Here is a 25,119-nt window from a genome sequence, read left to right as displayed (position 1 = left end):
CCCCGGCTGACCTCTCACCTCCTCTCGGCAGGTCATCTTCATTCGCACAAAATTTAAAAATACGCCGCCGATCTTTCCGAGGCGTTTTTTTCCTTCTTCCCCCGTTTAGAGCTAATTATCAAGTTTTTTTTTAATATTTGATTTGCCATCGTTACCTGGCCCTCGGCCTTCGTTGGGCGGCGCGTGCGGAGCGCTCGGTTTGAATGCTCAAGGCGCGCGGGGACAGCCGTTTCCATAGAAACACGGACCCGGTTAATGGGAACGGTGAGGGAGAGATGTCTGTTTAATGGGAAATGCGGCTTCGCTTAATAGGGGAGGAAGGAATGACAGTTAATGGAGACAGCGAGGGAGAGGGGCCCGGTTAAGGGGGATAGTGAAGGAGAGGGGCCTCAATTAAAGGGACAGGGAGGAAGAGGAACCCCTCTAGTTATGCTGCAACTATACCGGACGTTGGTGAGATCACATTTGGAATATTGTGTGTGGTTCTGGTCACCTCACTTTCAGAAGGATGTGGAAGCATTGGAGAAAATGCAAAGGAGATTTACCAGGACGCTGCCTGGTTTGGAGGGTAGGACTTATGAGGAAAGGTTGATGGAGCTGGGGCTTTTCTCTTTAGAGCGGAGGAGAATGAGAGGCGACTTAATAGAGGTTTATAAGATGATGAGGGGGGATAGATAGAGTGGATGTGCAGAGACTATTTCCTCGGGTGGATGTAGCTGTTACTAGAGGGCATAACTATAAGATTCATGGTGGGAGATATAGGAGGGATGTCTGAGGTACATTCTTTACTCAGAGTGGTTGGGATGTGGAATGCACTGCCCGCTGTGGTAGTGGAGTTGGACACTTTATGAACTTTCAAGCAGTTATTGGATAGGCACATGAAGCACTCCAGAATTATAGGGAGGGGATAGCTTGATCTTGGATTTGGCCATAGCTCGGCACAACATCAAGGCCTGTACTGTTTTGTGTTCTAACCTGGTTAATGGGAATGCTGAGGAAGAGAGGTCCATTTAATAGAGTCAGTGAGGAGGAGTCCAGTTAATAGGGATGATGAGGGAGGAGTGGAGTGAACATAAGAACATAAGAAATAGGAGCAGGAGTAGGCCATCTAGCCCTTCGAGCCTGCCCCGCCATTCAATAAGATCATGGCTGATCTGTCGTGGCTCAGTTCCACATTCCCGCCCTCTCCCCATAACCCTTAATCCTCTCTCTTATCAAAAACCCATCAACCCGCGTCTTAAAAATATTTAGCGAGGTAGCCTTCACTACTTCAACGGGCAGAGAATTCCAGAGATTCACCACCCTTTCAGTGAAGAAGTTCCTCCTCAACTCTGTTCTAAACCGCCCCCCCTTTATCTTGAGGCTGTGCCCCCTAGTCCTACTATCCTTTCTGAGCGGGAAGAGTCTCTCCACCTCTATCCTATCCATCCCATTCATCATCTTATACGTCTCAATGAGATCTCCCCTCATTCTTCTAAACTCTAACGAGTACAAGCCTAGTTTATTCAGCCTCTCCTCATAGCTCAATCCCCTCCACTCCGGCATCAGCCTAGTAAACCTCCTCTGCACTCCCTCCAAGGCCAAAATATCCTTGCGTAAGTACGGCGCCCAAAACTGCACACAGTACTCCAGCTGCGGCCTCACCAATGCCCTATACAGCCGCAGCAAGACTTCCCTACTCTTATATTCAATCCCCCTCGCTATGAAGGCCAGCATCCCATTTGCCTTCCTGACCACCTGCTGCACCTGCAAGCTGGGTTTTTGCGACTCATGCACAAGGACCCCAAGGTTCCTCTGCACCGTCGCCTGCTGCAGTTTTTCGCCACGTAAGTAATAATCCTTCCTACCATTATTCCTACCAAAGTGGACCACCTCGCACTTGCCAACATTAAATTCCATTTGCCATTTCCTGGCCCATTCGCCCAGCCTATCTAGATCCTTCTGTAGACTCTCCACACCCTCCGCACAATTTGCCGTTCCACCAATCTTGGTGTCATCAGCAAATTTCGACACCCTACACTTGGTTCCCTCCTCCAGATCATCTATATAAATGGTAAATAGCTGAGGCCCCAGCACCGACCCCTGGGGCACTCCACTAGTCCCGGTTAATAGAGGGCGTTGGGGAGGATCCAGGGTAATGAAGGTGCTAAGGGAGGGTCTCTGGTTATGGAGATGGTTAGTGAATTTCTTGGTTAATGGGAGGGAAGGCTGTAGTTAATGGAAGTTTAAAGAAAGGTTTCAGATGTGGGAAATGTGGGTGGGTGTTTTGATTAACCAAGATGGTGTTATATGTATTGCTGCCAAGTATACACATTGTGTGGTATGTATAACAGTATGTGCTTTAATTGTATCTCCAGACAACGAGAGTGTTACGTATGTGCTAAATTTTTCAATTTGGAAATATCACCGACTGAAATGAGGATCCCACGTCATGCACGTTATTTTGCATCATGGTGAAAATGAAGCCCACATGCATTGGAGGCATTATACTGCTGTGCCTGCTGCAGGAGATTCACACATTCATGATATAGCATCATGTCTGCTGAAGGAAATCCCCACGTAATGGATATTGTGTACTCTCATGTCTGTCGAAATGAGGTCCCACAAATGGAACCAATGTGTTATTTTAACTGCTGAGAGAGACCCCCACCTATTGATGTTGCATTATCCAGTCTGCTGAAGTGGGTTCCCAACGTAGTGGATGTGAAGACTGAACAAACATAAATTGGAGACAATGTGTTATTTCTGCTGGAGAAGTATTTTTGGAAATGATTTGGTCATGTGAGACCTTAGTACATAGAAATATACATCAACAACTTGAAAAAATATTCACAATTAATTTATTCTGCATAATCTCCATTTAAGTGTGTTGTTTGGATCACTTAATTTGAAGCAATTCTCTGAATAACAATCAGGTCTGGTTTAAGCAGTCATCTGTTTGTAATGGAGCTGGAATCCAATAAAAAGATTGTGAATGTCACAACTTTGAAAGGAGAGGTGATTGCTTTTATTGTATCCAAGGAAAAATACCCTGGTGGGAAAAATGATGCAGTACTGCAGTTCAAAAGGATGACATTTGATTCAGAGACTGGGAAATTCATTCAAACATTTTCAGGAAGATTCAACCTGAAACAAAAAAGTTCCTTCTTGCAAATCATTGCCTGTTGTTGTACAATTGATTCAAGAACAGGGCAAAATTCCCCTTGTATCTTACTTAAACATAAAAAGGCTCATTCTAAATTTGGATTTAATTTACTTATGCTGCATAGCTCAAATGAAATTGAGCACTGTTTGGACTTTGAACTGGAATATGAAATAAAAGATAATGTGACCCTGTTGCCTGGGCCCTGTGTTTTCTGGAGTTATGGTGACCAAGTGTATTATGTATCTTTTGAAACTCATGGAATTTTGAACATTCCCATTTCATTTACTGCAATTAAATGGATTGGAGAGATTTCTTATGAGGACATCATTATACTGGGTGTAAGAAAAACTGTTGGACTTGTAAAACATGACGAAACCTCTGTTTGGCAAGCTGATAAACTGATCTGGGGTAGTGAATTTGTCACTTATTCCTTCCAAAAGAAGGAAAACTTGTGCAGCCATCATTTCATCCCACATGCTTACAGCTCTGTAGTTACAAATGTATTTATTTGCCCCATTGAAGACCTCAATCATCAACCAAAGACCACAGTTGTAGCAAGCACTTGTAAGAAGCAGCTAGTTTTGTTCGAAAACTGTGTCCCCAAGAATGTCTGCCAGCTTCCTTTTGAAGAGACCTCTGATATAAAAATGGTTACAACTGACAGAGAGAATTGCCTCTTCCTTGTGTCTTCTAAGGATGGACATGTTTGTGCTGTCTCAAAGGAAAGTTGGCAGGTACAAATACAGTAACCATATTTCTTTTCAGTCTCTAATACAGGGGACAGGATTTTAGACCTCGCTCGTGTGAAGCTTGAAAAATCCTGCCTGAGGCCAACAGAGAATTCTGTGAGCCTCACCTGCCCCGATTCCAGGGAGGGCAAGGTAGTAAAATTCCAGCAATGGTCTAGCAGCCCTCTAAGGGTCCTCTTGAATTCCACAGTTTATAGAATGGAATGTATTTAAATCCTCATTTTTCCAAAAGGAGATGTTATTTAGATTTAAAAGTGCAGTTGTTATTGCCATCACAGTGCCATTTGCCTCCTACGAATTCTACTGTTTGAAAGCTGATGTTAATAGTCAGATATTGCAGCATTCAGATTATATCCCACTGATAATTCACATTACTTTTGCATTTACAATTTTCAGAATTAATGCAAATATCAAAATGATTTTTTTGTGCTTCAAACATTTGTATTTTCAATAGCTTGAATGAAGCAATTTTGAATTAATTCAGGACCATTTACACAATAATGTTGCAGTAACTTAGAAAAGAATATTCAAACAATCTTTGCCTGAATTTTATCAGAAGAGATTTTGGTAATGTAAATAAATATTCCAGCTCTGACAAAGAGTCGTCCAGACTCAAAACGTTGGCTCTATTCTCTCCACAGCTGCTGTCAGACCTGCTGAGATTTTCCAGCATTTTCTGTTTTTGTTTTAGTTTCCAGCATCCACAGTATTTTGCCTTCAAATAAATTTGTTACTTTCCATCTAGTATTAAATTCCTTTTGTAGATCATTGTGTTCACAAAAAGTTTAAAGCTTGTTGTTATTCAAGTCAGTAGTAGTAATTTGAGAACTTATGATATTAATTTTCTTCTGTTCCTTATTATTTTGTCTGATTTTAATCTCATTGGACCTGATCAGAAAAATGTTGTTTTTAATCTGAAATCTTTTTATAAATACACAAGTAAAGAAAAGAGAGAGAAAATGTCCACTAAATTAGAAATCCCCCGTTACAAATCCTATCTGGAATTATTTTCTCCTATAATAATACAATACTAAATTCTAGCCATGCCTGTAAGAAGTTACCCATGGGTTATTTTGAAATAATTGTTACTGGAAACTGCAAGTTTGAGGATAACGATTCTGCATATTTTTAGATTTTTCTCTCAGCTTAGGAGTTTTAGTTCCGTTATCCAATGACACTGTAACCTTCATTATGAATTTTCAAAATTTGTAATTAATTAAAACAGCTAAAGAAGAAAAATTAAGTGACAGCAAAAGTGTTTTTAATACTTTGCCTGAATTTGTGAATTGCTTCTTTCAAAGTGAAGTGCAGATTACAATTGACATCAAAACAATCCTATTCATACCCTTTTTGTATAAGATTTTAGTAATGACATTCTTTTTATATACGAATCCAATGATTAGGTAAAATCAAAATACTGTGGATGCTGATGATTGAAAAGTAAAACAAAATGTGCTGAAAAAGCTCAGCAGGTCTGGCTGGATCTATGGAGAGGGAAACAGAGTTAACATTTTGAGTCCAATATGGCTCTTCTTCAGAACTCTTGATTCAGTTCAATGATGGTGAAATATGTGTTTCCTTTCATTTTGCTTTTCATTTTCAGCACAACTTGAAAATCAGTTAGTGCTGTATACATGTCACAGGTCTAAAAATTGACCTTTACTAGAAACTCTAATTTAATTTCTAGTCTTAGTGGTTGTTTGCTATTCCTCTTTAGCAGAGAAGATTATGCTTTTTATTTTGGGGAAAGGGGGTAAGGAGACTAGCCAGCAATCATAATATTGATGGTTGATTTGATGACACGAATTACCAAAACCTTCCCCCGAGAAAGAAAGTATGAGCTCAACAGGATGGGGACAGAGTGGCCAAAACAAATGACACATTTACAAAAATAACTTAAAATAATCATGAAAGGATGTAATAGCCTAGCCAAACAAGTACATCACTTGTCAAATTACTGTCAAGAATACAGCAGTTACAATTAACTTGGAAAACATGTTAATATGTTTCTGAAATGGCAATACTACTGCCAGGATTCTTTTTAACACTTGAATGCTGTGAGTTCAACTGATTTAACAGTTTGCAATAAATTCTGCGAGCCATCAAATCTCAAGGATAATGAGAGATGGACAACAAATGTTGGCCTAGCCAGAGATGCCCACATCTGAGAAAGAATAAAACAAGTGTAAGAATGGACAAATAATTTGTGTATTCTTGGAAGGTTTATACATGCAACCTTGTTGCTAATTACATGCAATTTATCATGGACTAAAGTAAAATAATGGCCTTTGTTTTACCCTAGATTGCTGTTGTTTGGCAGGCGATATGGTCAGTACAATTGGATGACTTCTTAGGCATGGGCACAGAGCAAATCTTGTTGCTCTCTATGGCAACTCCCACTGTTGAAGACTGCTTCAAAGATTTTGTACTAACTGATCTTGGTGAATTCAGTTATACAGTAAGTTCCTGCTTTTATTTAATTTTTGCATTATATTTATTTCTGCTGTTTAAGTTTTTTGCTCTCTCCCCTACATCGTTCACAATTAAAAGCTCTGAGATCACGTGCTAGGCTAATGTCAGTACCACTGGAGGTGAAAATCTGACTTCCGTCTGTGGGGTCTTATTTTACTGTGAAAGTATTAGTGAAGCTAACAGTGTTCACTATTACTTAACACAAGTCAGTGAAGTGGACAGTAAGTTCTGGCGAGAATAAATGTGCAGTGAAACCTGAAAATCCAGAGTTGTTGTCCAAGATGCACTGCATTATTCACACACCACTTGCAGAAAGATAAGGGCCAGTATAATTTTGAGATCCTAAATGTAGCGTATGCTTGAAGCTAAAACTGCATTTGACAAAGTGCCACGTAGTAAGCTTGTCAGCAAAGTTGAGGCCTATGGAATAAAAGGGACGTTGGTTGCCAAGGGAAGAAGTTAGCTGAATGACAGGAAATGGAGAGTAGTGGTAAATGGTTGTTTTTCAGACTGGAGGAGTATACATGGGTACTAGAACCACTGCTTTTCTTGATATATTTAGAATCATAGAACCCTACAGTGTAGAAAGAGCTCCTTTGGCCCATCAAGTCTGCACCGAACACAATCCCACCCAGGACCTACCCCCATAACCCAGTGAGAGTAGGCTTTAGGCTTTGGTGTACAGGACACTATTTTAAAGCTTGTAGTTGAGAAAATTTGGAAACATTGCGAACTGAGGGCAGTGATAAATTTCAAGACGTTATAAATAGGCTGATGGAATGGACGGACACGGCAAATTAAATTTAACGCAGTGAAGTGATGTATTCTGGTGAGAAGAAAGAGGCAATGTAAACTAAAGGATACAATTCTATGGGAATGCAGGAACGGAGGGACCTGTGGGTTTGTGCACAAACCATTGAAGATGGTAGGACAGGTTGAGAAAGAGAGTAAAATGGTGTTAAGAACCCTGTTGATGTTATGTGCGTGGGCATCCCAAAACCCAGAAGTGTAACTTGCAGCACTGATTTTTTAATAGTGTATATTTTGGACTTGGTATACTGTGAGAAATACAAACCAAGGAGGAATAGTCCAATAATTTTGTGATCAATTAATAAAGAATATTTTTTAACTTAAAAAAACACACAAAACTACTATAAAACACTACAACAGTACATTTAACTACAGTGATGGCTACACACTACCTCATGAAGTTACCCCTTTGTTTCCAACTACCGATGTGATATAAACTCTGAGACGTTCCTTTTCCCAAGCAACATGAAATATTATATAACTCTTTGAGCTAACGCCAACAGATAGTTCCATGCCCAGATTACTTGTCCCTGTTTGGGAAAACCGTTTTCAGTTTCAACAATGGCATAATCTTCTCATTTTGAGTTTGGGATTTTAACCAGCTGTCCTTTAAACTTGATTTCTTGGGGCAATTGTTTTCTGCAGTTGGGTATGGCTGTGATGCTTGCTGCTGCCACAATGTCCCTTTCTCCAGAGAAGACTTTTAGTTCAGATGCCCACATGACAAAATTATGATAAGTGCCATGCTTTCAGGGAAATGCTGACTGCCAACACAACAACCTCCAGAAACAGGGCAAAAATTAAATATTAGAAAGCAACCTATGCGGAGATGTAAAAGATGGGCACCTCTCTTCACAATGGAATTAAAAATAGATGCAAATTCCTTTTCATTGTAGAAGTTTACGGCTGGGATTCTCCCAAAAAAATTATGTTAAATTTGCATAAAAACTGGAGTAAATTCTGCTGATTTTTGTTTAGAAGGGTTTTCAAAATGAATCCCCCATGCTCTGTGCATTGCAGAATGCCTCAGCGTGAATCACGCTGAAAACCAGGAAGTGGGGTCTTGTTCCCACTGGAGAGGCCAGCAGCATATTGCTGAACAGGCCACTGCGCCTGTGCCAATTTGTCAGCGCTGCGATCGGCACATGCGCAGGAGCCCTGCATTGCCAGTCTCTCAATCGCTGGCAGCCTGCAACCCTGCATTGCTGCTCCTCCGACCTCCCAACCTGCAATTGCTAGCGTCCCAGACCTCTCCAGGGCCAGCACTGACCCCAGCCCACCTCGAATTGGGTGCCCTGCTGATGGGATGTAAGACGTCCCGGGCCCGCTAATGGGATGTAAAATCAAATTTACATATTTTAGTAAGCTCCACGCTGATTTCTGGCGTGGAGCTGACGACACTGAAATTCCAGCAGCCAGAGCTGCACAGAAACCGTGGCGCCCAGCAGGGAGCTCGCTAAACGGCGCCCACTTAAGACTTGGCCCTTTGCACTGCTAGAGCAGCGCAGCGGACTGGGCAAATCACCCCCTACTGCCTCCACAGGAATTGACAGTGAATTTTATTGCTGAACTTTTGTTTAAACATTTCCACTCTTATTATTTTTAAAAATGATTAAAAATGATTTTTATGATCAAGGTTAAATCTGGGTATGCTGAAGATAAAGGAGTGCAGACTAATGACACAGCACATGTAAATTTTCACCACACAGTCCAAGCCTTGGAGGCAAGATTACAGGTTAGTATTCTATGCAGAAAATATCTATCTGATTTTTTTTTCAATTATCCATATATTGTTTGCATTATTTATATAACCACAACATAACAGGAATAAGTACAAAAACAGATAAATGCTTGAAAATCTCAGCAAGTCTGACAGCATCTGTGGAGAGGAAATAGAGTCAACATTTCAAATCTGGATGACCCTTTGAGGGGCGACTCATCCAGATAGGTCATCCAGACTCGAAACATTGGTTTTATTTTCTCTCCGCAGATGCTGCCAAACTTGCTGAGATTTTACAGCATTTTCTGTTTTTGTTTTAGATTCCAGCATCTGCAGTATTTTGCTTTTATAACAGGAATAGGTGTTGGCCATACAGCCCCTCAGTAGCCTACTCCACCACCATTTAATAAGATCTTGGATGAATTTCTGCATCAACTCCACTTTGTTACCCAACCCCCATATTACTTGACCCTCTTAATACCCAAAAATCTATAGATCTCGGAACATACTTATCAATTGAGCGTCCGTAGTTCTTTGGAGTGGAGAATTCCAAACATTCACAATTTATTTTTGTTTGTTTTGGTCATAATGGTTGTTCCCGTAATTCTGTAGTTGTGACACATCATTTCATACATTCCAGCCTTTGTTGTTTACCTTGTTGAATCCTCTAAGAATTTTCAATGTTCCAATGCGATCACCACTCATTTCTAACCTCCAGAGAATAGACCCATTCCACTCATAAAAAGCAGAAAATGCTGGAAATACCTAGCAGGCCTGCAGCACTTATAGAGTTCATGTTTCAAGTCGAATATGGTTCCTTTTCGTGGAAGTGTAAGTTTAATAAATGTAATCCATTACTAAACTTAACAAATTTGAAAAAGAAGTGGAAAAGATTATAAAGAAGAAATGTATGGAACCATTCTAGATGATATCTGTCCCTTATTTTAAATAATGTACTCTGGTAATCAGAACTCGTAATGTCATTTGATTTAAGTTGAAGTATGTTCTGTAATGTCATACATTTGACAAAAATATTTGGTAAAAGTCTTAAAAACATGATGACTGGACTGATCTAAGTTTCACTTTCATTATTTCCCAGCTCACTGCTATTGTAATATCCAGTCACTGACCCTCTTGCTTCACAGTATTGAAGAAAATTACATTGCATGTGGATTGCTGGGAAAATTACAGATTTCCTCTTTGGGGAGTATCTGTTTTTTTCAGTAATTTAGTCAATTTCTTAAATGGCTGTACCTTTTTAGAGTTATTGGGATATTTCATATATTTATAAGTAAGCACTACAATTCACTACCTGCCTCCACTTTATACACCATGCCTTGTAAAGTTAGGAAAGATCATTGCAGTTCCAATGCCTATTAATGCAATATTGGCAGTAAACCAATATAAAAATGGAAATTATCTACTAATATTTGTTCTGTCCAAATGGGTAATTCAAACAGCTAAACAAATGTGACCAAATATTAATTTTGGTAAATTTTAATTTTTGGAGCATTCCTATTGGGGTTACTTGAAGAGATCTAATAAAAATCCATTCATGGTTCAACAGAGAAACAAAAAAGATTACAGTTATTTGGGAATGAGAAATTATTCACATGCAGTCAATTGAAATTAAACTATGTATCTTCTGACTCCAGTTTAAAAATCTACAAATTAAATCTTTCGATCTTCAGTGGTGAGAATTTTCTGTGGAGAGGAATCTCCATGGAGGTGGGTTTTTAAACTAGTTAGAGGTATGCTGTGCTTTGATTTTATATCCAATTGAAAACTAAACTACAGTAAAGAGGTTTCTGATTTAATCGCTGGAATCTGAATGAATAACCTGCCTGTAATTCTTGTAACGCCTGAATCTGCTATACATCATATGCAATGCGGTGCTTAAATTTGCTCCACAGAAACTTATGACATAAATCAATCAGCTTCTGTGGTGAAAGCTTTTTATTATAGAATCATGGAATGTTTACAACATGGAAGGAGGCCATTCAGCCCATTGCATTCAAACAGCTCTCTGCAATAGCTTCAGCATTATAGATGGGATGCTTTTTTGGGGGGGGCTCTATACTGTATTAGTTAGGGATACATGATGTTACATGTTTTATCAAGTCTTTAAAGAGAATTTCCTGCATATATGTTGTATAATGATATATATAATTTGTACATTATTAGATGTATATTTTATTCAGAATTGTTTTCAAATGCTTTAGGTCTGCATTTTATTCGCACAAAACCAATACTTGTTACTAGTTTTTCTATGTGATTGTTAATATGGCACTTTTAAGCCAAGTTTATTATTTAGGCTGAAAGGTCAGTTGGACACTATATAAAGTTTAATTGAAAAATGAGCTCTTATGTAAATTTCAAAGTACCAGTTTTAGCTTTGTAACGTGGATGTTGAAATGCTTTTTGTACATACAGCTGTTGCAACCTGTTACCCTTCTAATTTTGTATGCAACTTTTTCATCCCTTTCAGTCAGGCTTGGCTTCACTTGAAGAACTGCAACAACTATTAAGAGCCAAAGAGAGAGTTTTGCTTCAATCTTCAAAGGCTTTAACAAACCTTATTGAAGGAAAGCAATCCACCTTACCTGATGCTGAAGAGGTATGATATTTTTATATACTAACAGCATGACCCACAACTTCCGAAGTCTGGTGTTGGGGTCAAATCCAGGGGATATCCCAAAAGATATGCTGTTGAAACCCTGGACGATCCATACAAGGACTGCGCAGCAATTGCCTGGAAAACTCAAACTTCTGATTGGCACCCTGGATTGGGCGTCATCCAATACTCCCAATGTAAATCAAGATCTGGGATGATTGTGACCAGAGTAGTTACACAGGAAAATGAAAACCATTTCTAACTCCTGAGCAACTATAATAATGAGCATGCGCCCCCACCCCATAGAACCCCCTTAATTATCTGTCAACCTAAAACCCCAATTATCCACGGGACTCCTCTGACAACCCCCCACCCCAGTTACACCCAGGTCCCCTGCTAATACTGAGATCTGACAGCCCCTACCCCCATACTTACAGACTTGCCTTCTCGCTGGCTTCTGAAAGTGGCTGGGCCCTTTAAACCTAGCTGCCTTATGGATGGTAAAGAGGATGTGGTTTTCTTTTGTCCAACTCTTGACTGAAGGCCTTGAGAACCCACTACACTGAATTTTTCTCATCTGAAAGCTGGAAAAGGAAATACAGCTCCCAACTAAGGTAGGAGAAAAGGAGTGGAATGGCATTGTGATTGCTACAGATATTCTGATCCAGTAATAGATATTAACAAATCTTTGAATAAACCACATGAGAATTTTGTGCTAACAACTTGTATAACGTCTTTATACATAAACATTTGTTTATATATACAATCACACTAATCAGTACTAAAGCTGAATTTAGAATTCCCTTTAATTCAATTTGATCTCTGAACAAGTTAGTATATTAAAACTTTGTGCAGATTTTTAAATTGCTAGTTAATCATTTCCAGCTTTGAAATATGCAAAAACTGTTTACCTCATGCAATAAGAATTAAATCTGATTATTACTAATAAAAACATTGTATTTTCATAGGAAGGTTTGGTTTCTCTTTGGCATGAGGAGGAGTCTGACCTGAAGCTGCTTGTTGAAGAGGCTTGTTCTACCAATCAAGTGTTAAACCATCCAGTAGAGAGAATCTGGCAACGCATTGTGGATGGCAGCTGGGTAGTGGGAGTGCAGTTGTCTGAATCTGTCAGTTTGTAAGTAAATTGGACAAAAAAACAAAGGCACATTTGCTCCTGTGTTGGTTAATGGAAAGGAGTTTCCAGGGAAGAAACAAAAACAAGCAATATTAATAATCAAGAGAAAAACACTGAAGTATAAACATTAACTTGTTTATAAATACAAATTGTCGTGTGGTATAGATTTTCTGATTTTAGTCATTTTTGTAAAATAATTTGTTTTACATTTTGGGAAATGCATTGTAAACTCCTGACTTTTATTATAAAATTGGCATCAAAATAGATTACACTCATACCAATTCTAACGTTTTTCTTAAGATAAGGTTTTCAGACCAATGATGTGGCTACTCTTCATAGGTTGTTGTTCATCCATCGTCATCGATGAGGACCTTGACACCATGAGTCATTTTGAGGCTGGTTGCGGTGTGTCTGAAGATGACTGATCAGGCAAATTCGGGCACGGAATGTCCTGGCACATATTGGACAGACTTATGTAGACACTGTAGTTGTTTGAAGTTGTAGTTGTAGAATTGTTTGATAGAGCAGACGCAGCATGGTTTCGTTAAGGGGAAGTCGTGTCTGACAAATTTATTGGAGTTCTATGAGGATGTGACTAGGGCGGTGGATAGAGGAGAGCTGGTGGATGTGGTGTTTCTTGATATTCAGAAGGCGTTTGATAAGGTGCCACACAAGAGATTATTACAGAAGGTCAGGGGGCATGGAGTTGGGGGTAGGGTGTTAGCGTGGATAGGGGATTGGCTGTCAAATAGGAGGCAGAGAGTGGGGATCAATGGGTGCTATTCGGATTGGCGGTTGGTGACTAGTGGAGTGGCCCAGGGGTCGGTGCTGGGGCCTCAGCTATTTACCATTTATATAGATGATCTGGAGGAGGGAACCGAGTGTATGGTGTCGAAATTTGCTGATGACACCAAGACTGGAACGGCAAATTGCGCGGAGGGTGTGGAGAGTCTGCAGAAGGATCTAGATAGGCTGGGCAAATGGGCCAGGAACTGGCAAATGGAATTTAATGTTGGCAAGTGTGAAGTTGTCCACTTTGGTAGGAAGGACTATTACTTACATGGCGAAAAACTGCAGCATGCGACGGTGCAGAGGGACCTTGGGGTCTTTGTGCGTGAGTCGCAAAAACCCAGCCTGCAGGTGCAGCAGGTGGTCAGGAAGGCGAATGGGATGCTGGCCTTCATAGCAAGGGGGATTGAATATAAAAGTAGGGAGGTCTTGCTGCAACTGTACAGGGCACTGGTGAGGCCACAGCTGGAGTACTGTGCAGTTTTGGTCGCCGCACTTACGCAAGGATATTTTGGCCTTGGATGGAGTGCAGAGGAGGTTTACTAGGCTGATACCGGAGTTGAGGGAGTTGAACTATGAGGAGAGGCTGAATAAACTAGGCTTGTACTCGTTAAGAGTTTAGAAGAATGAGGGGAGATCTCATTGAGACATATAAGATGATGATTGGGATGGATAGGATAGAGGTGGAGAGGCTCTTCCTGCTCAGAAAGGACAGTAGGACTAGAGGGCACAGCCTCAAGATAAAGTGGGGGGGGTGCGGTTTAGAACGGAGTTGAGGAGGAACTTCTTCACTCAAAGGGTGATGAATCTCTGGAATTCTCTGCCTGTTGAAGCGGTGGAGGCTGCCTCGCTAAATATATTTAAGATACGGGTTGATAGGTTTTTGGTAGGCAAGGGGATTAAAGGGTTATGGGGAGAGGGCGGGAATGTGGAACTGAGCCACGACAGATCGGCCATGATCTTATTGAATGGCGGGCCAGGCTCGAAGGGCTAGATGGCCTACTCCTGCTCCTATTTCTTATGTTCTTATGTTGCGGTGGTGGCTGTGGACTTGCGCAGCTCACGCTTAAGTTGTGCTTCAGCAATACACCTTGCTTCGTGAGTTTGACAGCCTTTGTGGATGAGGCAGCGCCAGGTAGGGCAGTTTTGTGCCAGTGTTTCCCAGGTGGTCGTGTCAATGACAAGCGACTTCAGGGAGGCTTTGAGTGTGTCTTTGAAATGTTTCTTCTGCCCTCCATGCGAGCGTTTTCCAGCAGAGAGTTCCCCAAAAAGGAGCTGCTTGGGCATGTGCTCGTCTGACGTACGGATAACATGACCTGCCCACCGGGTCTACGCTCTCATCAGCTGTGTGTGGACTGATGGTAGACTTGCTGTAGAGAGAGCTTGTCTGGTACTAGTGTCTGGTACTTTGTCTTGCCATCGGATGCTTAATATTCTGCAAAGACAAGTCATGTGGAAATGATTGAGCTGTCTTGCATGCCTTCGATACACAGTCCACGTTTCACAGGCATACAGGAGGGTAGTGAGTACCACGGTGCTGTAGACCTTCAGTTTTGTTGCTGGGCTGATTCCTTGACGTTCCCATACAGTGGGCACAGTCTACCAAAAGCAGAACTTGCCTTTGCTATTAACTTCTGCATCAATAGTCGCTGCTTGGGAGAGGGTGCTGCCAAGATAAGTGAACTGGTCCACTGCCTGTAGTTTCTGCCCTTTGATTGTGATTATGGGTTCTGTGTACGGTGCATGAGGAGCAGGCTGGTGCATGACTTTGGTCTTTTTAATGTTGATGGTGACTCCAAAGTTGTCACAAGCCGTGGAAAATTTGTCCATACCGACTTGCATCTCTGCCTCCTGAGCCAGCATACAGGGCGCAGTCATCGGCAAAGAGGAAGTCTCTCAGAACAGTGTCCTTCACTTTGGTAATAGCTTGAAGTCTCCTCAAGTTGAAAAGCTTCCCATCCACTCTGTACTTGAGGCTGATTCCAGCAACACTGTCATGGAAGGCATCATTCAGCATGGCAGTAAACATCATGCTGAACAGTGTGGGTGCGAGCACACAAACCTGTTTGACACCATTGGTGACTGGGAATGCGTCAGAGGACTCTCTGCCATCCAGTACTCTGGCCATCATGGAACTGGCGTACCATCTGAATGTATTCTTCATAGGTATTGCTAGCATAGCAACAAAATTACTAAAGAATCTTGGGTGAATCTTTAGGAATTCATTTAAAACATGCTATTGATTACAAATACTGGCGTACCATCTGAATGAATTCTTCATAGGTATTGCTAGCATAGCAACAAAATTACTAAAGAATCTTGGGTGAATCTTTAGGAATTCATTTAAAACATGCTATTGATTACAAATACAATGATTAAACAAAATTCGAACTTTAGAAATGTGTGTTATGTATCATTTCTGCTTAAACAGGTAACTTCCTAATTTTTAGCAGTATGAATGTAATGAAATTAGATATCTGAGCCAATTATAAGGGACTGTAGTGAGAACTAAAATGAAAGCTAAAATCTTTAGACTCATTTAATGAAATCTACTACCTTCCCTTTTTATTGTTAATAATGACATGTCATTATGAAAGTTTTCTATTGTTCTTTACAGAAATTGTGGTCGTGTGAGTTTGTCACTGGTGATGGATCATGACCTCTTTGATAGTGCTCCAGTGATTCAATCTCAAAGTAAAGTATTAAAGCTAGACAAATCTCAAGTATTGCCATCATTTCCCAAATATCTAATAGAACCTCCATTAAAGAAACCAAGACTGGAGATGCAAGACATACACAATTTGAGCAGCTGCCATAAGGAAGACCTGTGTTTTAAGATTTACAACGATCATACGCCAACCATCACAGTTGTCACAAACCTGTCGCCACTACTGGTGTACAATACTATACACTGCTCTGTATTATTACATGCTACAATGGGTCCTATTCAGAAAACTGAATCAATAAAAAGAGAGATGATCATAACATGTGGGAGAGTGTCTTTAAACCTGGAGGATATTTGGAACAAAGAGTATTCAATCAACTTGTTGAAGAATCCTTTACTAAGTACAGGTAACTATAATGGCCTTTAAATTAAAATGAATTTTTATGTGAAAATTAGCAAGGTTTTAATAATTATATAGTCTCCCAAATGCTTGACCTTAAAATAAAAACTGCTTATATGTGGAAAAATATAATATGTACTATGAATCTTAGTAAAATTGCAGTAGCTAATCATACAGAGATTTTGCATATATAACATGCCTGAATGGTTTTTAATTTTCCCATTGAACTTGAAAAAGACATCACAGACTTCAAAAGCAGAATGATACAATGCTAGAAATCTTTTAAAAATAGCAATGTTGGCAGCATCAGTAGAATGAGAAAAGTAACTTTCCAGTCAATGAACACTTTTCATCAGAACTGGAACAAGTTAGAAATGTAACAGACTCCCAAGCAATTGAATTTGTACCTTTTTCTTAATAAAAGTAAGTAGCAGGGGGGAGTGGAGTTCAGCAGAGTTGGATGGGGGACTGGCACAGGGAGAGATGGGGACCCTGGTGGGGGAGCGGGGATGCAGGACATCTCCCAGGGAGAAAGGGCATTGAACGATGGTGCCCCAAATGCTTTGTAGCCAGCTACACTAGTGAGCTTAGGCTCCATCCCTCTCCTGACAAGATTCACATCGGGGCTTTTTTTTGCACTAAGTGCCATAAGATTCTATTTTCTTACTCATTCAGCACTTAAAATATTTTTCATTAGATTGCACCCCATGTCTTTGAAGCCAGCAGTGCGTTAACTTGTAAAATATTTGAACAACGTCTCATCATCCTAGAATAGTTCTTTGGTGCCATGTTTATGCCAAATTGAAATATTTTGCAATGTATTAACAATTGCAGCATTGCTATGGTAATCTCTCTCTCTCCCAGTCAAATCCAGAAGAGACTACAATTCTCTGAATTTATTTGACCTTACACTCAACAATTATTTTTATAACACTTTTTATATTGTGTTGGCATTGAATTTACACCTTTTTTCCAATAAAAATAATTGAATTTGGAATGTTTTATAAGTTATGGGTTCAAAATCATACGTATCTTCTACAGCTGAAATCTTCCTGCCTTCTGATTTCCACTTCAAACTTTCACCCTGCCCCTAAAATTAGAAAGGTGGGAAATATGATTGGCTAGAAATGTAATAATTGTAATGGCTATGATCCAATAACTTTTAAAAGTAAACATTGGATATGAAGCCATTTCTTTCTCTGACATATGTTAATTTCGTTCATGATTTTAGTTCGTGTGGCTGCAAATGGAATTCTACAGATGAAATTAGATAAATGTTTTTAGCCCTATGATATTTCTGGAGTTTATTTAAAGATTATTCTTTCCCTCACTGTGTAAGTCTTTTCATCTGCTGAATGTCACTCCTCAGTCTACATCCAAGGCAACTGACGTGACTGTTCCTGATACCCTACTAAGAGTACCTTGTAGACATTTTCCCCACTAGATTTGTGCATTTTTCATAAAACAAATAAATTGCACGTTGCATGTAAATTGCTTTTGTCGTTCTAAAACAATGTGACATCAGCTTGCAGTAAGCATGGCCAAAGAAAATCCACTGGTACGTAAAAAAGTATAGGGCTTTATTTATTGATTGCTCAGGGTGTATATAATGTGCTTCAGTTTCACAGTCTGCAAAATGTTGTTTGCCCTTTTCCAGATTGGAACCTCTAAGCAGCACCAGTTGATTTTGGTTTCCATAGTTTTTTTTTCAACAGTAATCAAAATATCTCTTCATTTGCCAAAGTATCTTGTTGTGGTCAACAGCCTGTTTAAATCTTAAAGGAAGTCCACTTATTTGAAATATCTGCAAATATTAGCATCCATCCTGGTCTTGGCAACCTCTCCAGTTGTTCACACGCCAAATTCCTTTATCAATGGGGTCTGTTAAAGGACAGTGATAAAACTTCTTCCAAAGACCCTTGCATCCCAAAATTATAGAAAAAAGATCTACCAATTCTCAAGAGCCTTTATGTTTCCCATCAGATGCTTTAGAGTAGCAGAGGAGTGCCAGGAGCTAATTAGCATCTTTTGTAGCTTCCTCTGACCATTATTGTTTCTAATTTTTAACAATTCTTTATCATCTGCCCGGATGATTCTTGCTAAAATGAGAAAGTGAAGACAATAGTTTGAAATCCTGAAACAAAAAATAACACACAGTAAGTTACTCAGCCTCAGTCAAAGTTTTGGGCTGCTGCTGTTCCTTAACGTTTGGTTTTCAGAAAGAAAACATGCTCCATTCTTCTATCCAGAAAACCAATACCTTTCTTGCTCCTGTGGCTTATGCATGATTTTAGTCAAACTTCTGAAATAGGAACATTTAAATGCTCTGCATAGAAAAAGTCTTGGCACTTTATATGCGCAATTCACCTGTTCATTGGTGACGACAAATGAAACAGCCAATGCTGGCAATCTTAATCAGAAGCAGAAAAAAAGATTATAGTAAATAGCTTGAATTGAAAAAGCTAGCATGATAGTCTGAATGGCCTCCTTCTGTACTGTTATTTATATGAGCGGAAGAGAACAAATTAGATTAGCAATGATGAATGAGATTCTTCATTAGAACACACTAATTTGTTATGATCAGCATGTCCTCTTCTATTGCCTGATATAGAGTTATTGAAATATGATTATTTTCATAGAACATTGCAGCACAATACAGGCCCTTTGGCCCTCGATGTTGTGCCGAGCTATGTCCGAACCCAAGATCAAGCTATCCCCACTCTCTCTGTCATTTTCCTTGAATGAAACCAGGAATCCTTCTCAGGCTATATGGTAACATGGGTCAATCCTGAATCACCCAGAATACATTTTCTGTTCATGCAGCTTCAGGTGTTGTACAAAAAATACAATTTGCATTTTACCTTGAATACCTTTATGACTACTTTTCCACTGATTTCAGGTTCAAAAAAAAAGAAAATGCTCTAGTGGAATAAAAAAAATGAAAGTTGTAGTAAATGAGAAATCTTCAGTCAAGTCCAACTTTAGACCTTTAAGTATTCCTTTGCTTTAGCCAGGATTTTGATTTTATAACTATCTATCTTTTAAATTGATGTTATTACTTCCATTAGCTTGCTCATAAAAATTTAGTCTCCCACTTTAGTGGATTTTTTAATGTTACTATAAGTTTTAAAATTAGCTGTGATCCCAGCAGTATTGTTTTATAATGCTTGAATAGGTTTGCACCAAATGTTCTGTACACACTACTCTGAAACAGATTAACCTGACAGATTAAAAATTCTGCTATTTGGATGAATATTTTTGGTCAAGTTTTCTTACAATTTACGTGTTTTGGAATATCTCTACCAGGTAAAACTGTCATGGTTTAAAAACAACTGGAACATTTTCATAAAATGCCTTCCATTTTCCTGACTTCGTCCTACAGATTACCATTAAAGTATTTTTTTATTTCCATAGATAATGCAGTACAAGATTTTTATACCATTGTGGCTCTCTCTGGAAGGTCATCCTTCAAAATATTTTCCCCTGATTATACTTTGGCCCAGGTGAAAGATTGGCTGTTGGGTCCAATGCAATGTGAGCCTTTGAAGATCTGCCCAGTGTATCTGCTGTGCTCCAAAAAGGGACCTCTGCAAGGCATTCTTCTCAGCTGGCATTCACAAAATCCTTTTAAAGGGACTTTAACAGTTCTTTGCAAGTAAGCATATCTTAGAATACTACTTGAAAAAGACAGAAAACAAATTAATTACATGTTCTCCTCAAAACACAAAATTGTCTTTGTCAGATGTTGACAGAGCCATTTGTCAGATCCCTCCTCATTGGAAGGATCAGAATGATATATAGATCTTCAATTGATCATCTGTAAGTAATTTTGGAGGAATGAAGTTGTATCAGATCCTCAGTGCAGATCTCATTGCATGTCAACATCATGAATTCTTCAGGTTCTTTCAGTTGTGAGAGACTTGCTGTGAGAAAAGGAAAACATAGGAGGGATTTTCTTAAAATCCATGGAGTAGTACATTTCATGCAAAACATAATCATCGAACAACTTTTTCAATTTTGTTGTAGTTATTGTATATCAGTTAATGTAACAGGTTCATTTTTACACCAACTACCTCTGTACTCTCTTTGGCTTGCCCTTAGTCTGAGTGGGGAAACTGTAGATTAATCCTATTCCAAGATTTGAACATATTGTCAAAGCTGACATTTCAATACTGACCTGAGTCCTTCCCCATTATCATTGATACTATTTATCAGGTAGAACTTCAGTATAAGATGATGAATGGGATGGATAGGATAGAGGTGGAAAGACTCTTTCTGCTCAAAAAAGACAATAGGACTAGGGGGCACAGCCTCAAGATAAAAGGGAGTTGAGGAGGAACTTCTTCACTCAAAGGGTGGTGAATCTCTGGAATTCTCTGCCCGTTGAAGTGGTGGAGGCTGCCTCGCTAAATATTTTTAAGACGCGGGTTGATGGGTTTTTGATAGGAGAGGGGATTAAGGGTTATGGGGAGAGGGCGGGAAAGTGGAACTGAGCCGCGACAGATCAGCCATGATCTTATTGAATGGCGGGGCAGGCTCGAAGGGCTGGATGGCCTACTCCTGCTCCTATTTCTTATGTTCTTATGTTCTTAACAGCCTATTTGCCTATTCAAGTAAATGTGAGGAAATAAAAATCCCATGATCTTTGAAAAGGAGCAGGAGACCTCTTGAGGTCCTCGGCAATATTGATTCATCAATCAGCATCACCAAAACATCTCTCACTTGCTGCTTGTGGGACATAATTACAAATTGGATGGTGTGTTTACCTACAAAACAACTGACAACACTTGAATAGAAAATGAATAGACAAAGCATTGGCTGAGCCATGCTTTGGGACCTCCTCAAGTCATGAAAAAAGTTAGAAAACTGAAAACTTCCTTCCTTATTTGAACACTAATGTTAGTATGTGTCCCATCTCAATCCACTGAGTTTTCTTTGATTTTTTTTTCTTCACAGAAATCAGTCATCTTTGCTGATGTTCCTTCATGGCCTCATCACAATACTTCCACAGGATTGTGTGATAAGACACATGAGTACTGGAACTGAAGACCAAATTATGGACATTTTGGGATGTGTTCTTGAGCAAGAGGCTCTTGCCTTCAGAAACGTCATCACTTCTGCTATCTCAGAAACTGAGAGTGAGTTGACAATGAGAGCCAAAACAGAGAAAAAACAGAATAGTTTGCCTTCTACTCCCATATTAGCTAGTGAGGAAAAGATACAGGAGTACAGAAAGAAGTTTCAAATTGAACAAGAGCAAAGTACTTTGGGGATGCACCTGTCAATTACAGGTTTCCACTATAGAGAAATTACAAAGAAATTGACTGAAATGCAGCTAAATACTGATAACTCTGCATGGAGGCTCAGCAGATTCCACGATTCAGTTTGTATTTAATAATTAAGATCTAATTTCCATGAATACTTCAGAGAAGCTGATTTGATTAGACACAAAGAGCCTCTTTCTTTGAATTTTCCTTTTCTTTACATCCCTTGGCATGTCAATATTAAAACACTTTGGCGCCAAAGTAATTTTTATGTGGGCATAATATGTTGCAGATTATTGTACAAGACAAACTTCTCTGATTTGTTTCTTGTGATAAGAAAATTTGAAAGTTCAATGATTAATCAAGGAAAAAAGTTGTAGTTTTTAGAATTGTATTCCAAAAAATTAATACATTTTGGACTCCTATAAATATAATTTGCATCAGTTATAAATTCTGTATGGAGCCATAATATCACTGTTGGTGTTTGTGTGTCCTTCTTTGTGCATTAGGTAAATGACAGCAAATGAATGGCAGTGCCATGCACTGTTGGAATTTTGATGTCATCAGAACCATGAGTCAGGAACAAACTTGCTGCTTTAATCTTAAGAGAACACAACTGAATATGGTTGGCATCAAGATGCCCCATAATTATTAGGGTGTTCCTTTGCTGTCCTTGAACTCCACCCACCCCAAAAGTCACTCCTTCGACTTCGAGTGCTCTCACTCACTTGCTTAATTGCTTGGTCACGGTCAGATTTAAACAATGGTGTGCATCATCCTTCAGACTCAGTGCACTACCTGCATTGCCCCATCATCCACCAATTTCCCCCATCACCCATGACCCAGCCAATATCACCATTCTTTTCCCCTCTCACCAGTGAACCTCCCTGCTGTAACCCTGGACCCTTACATCCACTTTCACATGCCTTGCCTTCCCTCTACTCAGAGCTGTCACTAGCGTCCCTATGCCCACCCTGACCATGCTTCCTCCTGTTATCTGAATCAACTGTCTAGTCCCCTTTGTGAGGTGCAATAATGGCAACTGATTAGATTGTCTCAATCTTAGTAATCCTAACAACAAAGAAGCACATGAGCTCCTTGCGCTCATTTTTGGAGGTAAGGGTGAAGGGGGTAGGGGTTTAAGAATATGGTTTGCAGTAGAGAAAAGAAGCTGGGAGTTATTTTTAAATCACAGAATGAACATGGAATATGTGAGCAGTTTTGACCTACAAAAACAGGATTAAGTGGTAAGTGTTTTAAGGCGTACAGCCAAATCTAACAGTTGCATCGTGGTGGCTATCAGACACCCACTGTTCAAGTTTGCAAAATCTTCCTGAGGATGTAAAAGAGAAAAGAAACAATGAAAAATGAAAGTGTGAGAAATAATAGATTAGATGACAGGCCAAAAATGGTACAGCTTAATAGAATGTAAAATAAAGAAACTAGGAAACAGTTGGATGTAAATATGATAGAGTATGTAGCTTTAAAAAACAAGGGTAAAAATTTTAGTGCAAAAACAGTCAAAAGAGAGGAACAAAGATTACAAGGGACGAAAATAATTTGAACTGGAGACAAGGAGAAAGCCACCATTTTTACTTTTGTCCATGAGCGTCATAAGTTATCACATTTATATTAATTGTGAATAGATGAGTTTCTTCAGCCTTAACACATCTGTATTGTTAAACAGGCACTATTGTGATAGCATGTTAAGAAATGAGAAAGAAATTCATTGAAGTTTCTGAATGGCATTTAATTAATAGATTTCATCGTCTCTTTATTAACCAAAAGGAACATACTTTATGCTCTTATGCAACACAAGGATTCTCGCCATAAACTATATACATGAATTGACATTGAATCATAAATCATATCATTAATGAACAAGATTTTAACTCATTCAAAACCTATCCATGGGCAGTTAAAATTGGGCCCATTCAATCAACATGTTTTTAAATTCACCTCATTTTAAATTTTCTCCCCTGGAATTGTAGTGTATTGTTCATCAGGTATCAGTTGTCCTCAGACAACTAGTTCTGTTTGCCATATTTTATGTGCTTAGCAATAAATGTCAACTGTGTAATTGACTATGAGAATAATATTATAATCTATTTCTGTCATTACGTAACATTCTCGGAGGAACCTGATTGTAGGCCTCCTATATCTTCACCAGCTGCAATCAGGTATCTCAACATGGATCAATGATAAACCAAATTACTACGGCTATGTATTACACAAGCTTTATGACTGAACTGTCCATGGGCTAAACAAATAAATTAACATTTTTGTATTCTAATATTCATTTAAAAAACGATGGAAAGGTAATATTTTTTAAAAAAAGGAATTCTCTTGAAAGTCAATGAAAAAATCATTTGATGAATATTTTTTGTTTGATTTCTAAACAATGAAATCAAGTGATTCACATTTCCCCTTGCATTTTGGATTTGTCACTAATAGGTAATTAGAACATCCTATCCATCCAAACTCCTTATTAGCTTGCACGTATGAGTGTCACGATCACTCATATTTGACCCCTACAACTTCACCATCTCAACTGTCCGTACAGAAATAAATCACTATTTGATGAAAGGGTGTAATGTATTCAGCAGTTAATTGAAGTCTGGTCCAAACTCCTCTTAAGGCACCCAACTAGCTATTCATTATATCCACGCTGACTCACCATCTGTGCTGAAACCCTGTGTTTTCTCTTCACTAATTGGGTTTTTGATGCTTGATATAATTTGTGTAACAATTCCTTTTCCAACTGTTTGTAATGGCACAGCCCAAGCCTGGAATAAACCTCAGGTTATTTTAATACAATAAGAAAGGAAAATTAAACACTGTTACTTAAAGAAGTTTGAATCTTATCTTGTTATACAGAAGGTATTTTACTATCTGGGCAGCTTATAAATACGACAGTGCTTGCATAGTATCTAAAATGAACAATCTTTTATGTACAAGGTATGGTGATATTGAAAATAAATTTTATCTGGAGCACACTTGTTGTAAGTTAACAGTCTAAGAATTTTGTAAACAAGCAACTTAACAATGATGACTTATATTTATATATCGTCTTTAGCATGGAAAAATGTCCTAAAACTCTGCATGGAGGCATAATCGAACATAAATGGACATTGAATCAAAGAAGGAGTTCTTTGGAGAAGTGATCTAAAAGATGTGTTTTACAGGAGAATGAGAAGTCCAGAGTAGAGGCATTTCTAGGGAGAATTCCAGAGCATAAGGCCTAGACAGCTGTAGACAAAGGGAGTCGCAAAAACCCAGTCTGCGGTGCATCAGGTGATCAAGAAGGCGAATGGAATGTTGGCTTTTATAGCGAGGGGCGTAGAATATAAAAGTAG

At 39.1% G+C, this 25,119-nt stretch overlaps 1 protein-coding gene across 2 annotated transcripts; it reads left to right on the top strand.

Moving 5' to 3' along the window:
- The first annotated feature begins 44 nt into the window (after positions 1 to 44).
- fancb (FA complementation group B) lies at positions 45 to 24,749 on the top strand. 2 transcript variants are annotated; one of them, XM_080204022.1, is made up of 9 exons: positions 45 to 264; positions 2,358 to 3,879; positions 6,197 to 6,352; positions 8,813 to 8,911; positions 11,385 to 11,513; positions 12,479 to 12,645; positions 16,052 to 16,506; positions 19,914 to 20,154; positions 21,456 to 24,749. In XM_080204022.1, exons 2-9 carry the CDS (start codon positions 2,944 to 2,946, stop codon positions 21,892 to 21,894), a joined length of 2,622 nt encoding a protein of 873 aa, XP_080060148.1. In that variant the 5' UTR covers positions 45 to 264; positions 2,358 to 2,943; the 3' UTR covers positions 21,895 to 24,749. The 2 variants fall into 2 exon arrangements, with proteins under 2 accessions (XP_080060148.1, XP_080060149.1); XM_080204023.1 differs by lacking the exon at positions 45 to 264 and adding an exon at positions 496 to 568.
- The last annotated feature ends 370 nt before the right edge of the window (positions 24,750 to 25,119 follow it).

The sequence above is a fragment of the Carcharhinus amblyrhynchos genome, chromosome 15, assembly GCF_965287045.1.
Source record: "Carcharhinus amblyrhynchos chromosome 15, sCarAmb.v2.hapA, whole genome shotgun sequence".
NCBI lineage: Eukaryota > Metazoa > Chordata > Chondrichthyes > Carcharhiniformes > Carcharhinidae > Carcharhinus > Carcharhinus amblyrhynchos.
Note: the sequence above shows the minus strand (reverse complement) of the source record. Positions and strands in the feature narration are given on the sequence as shown.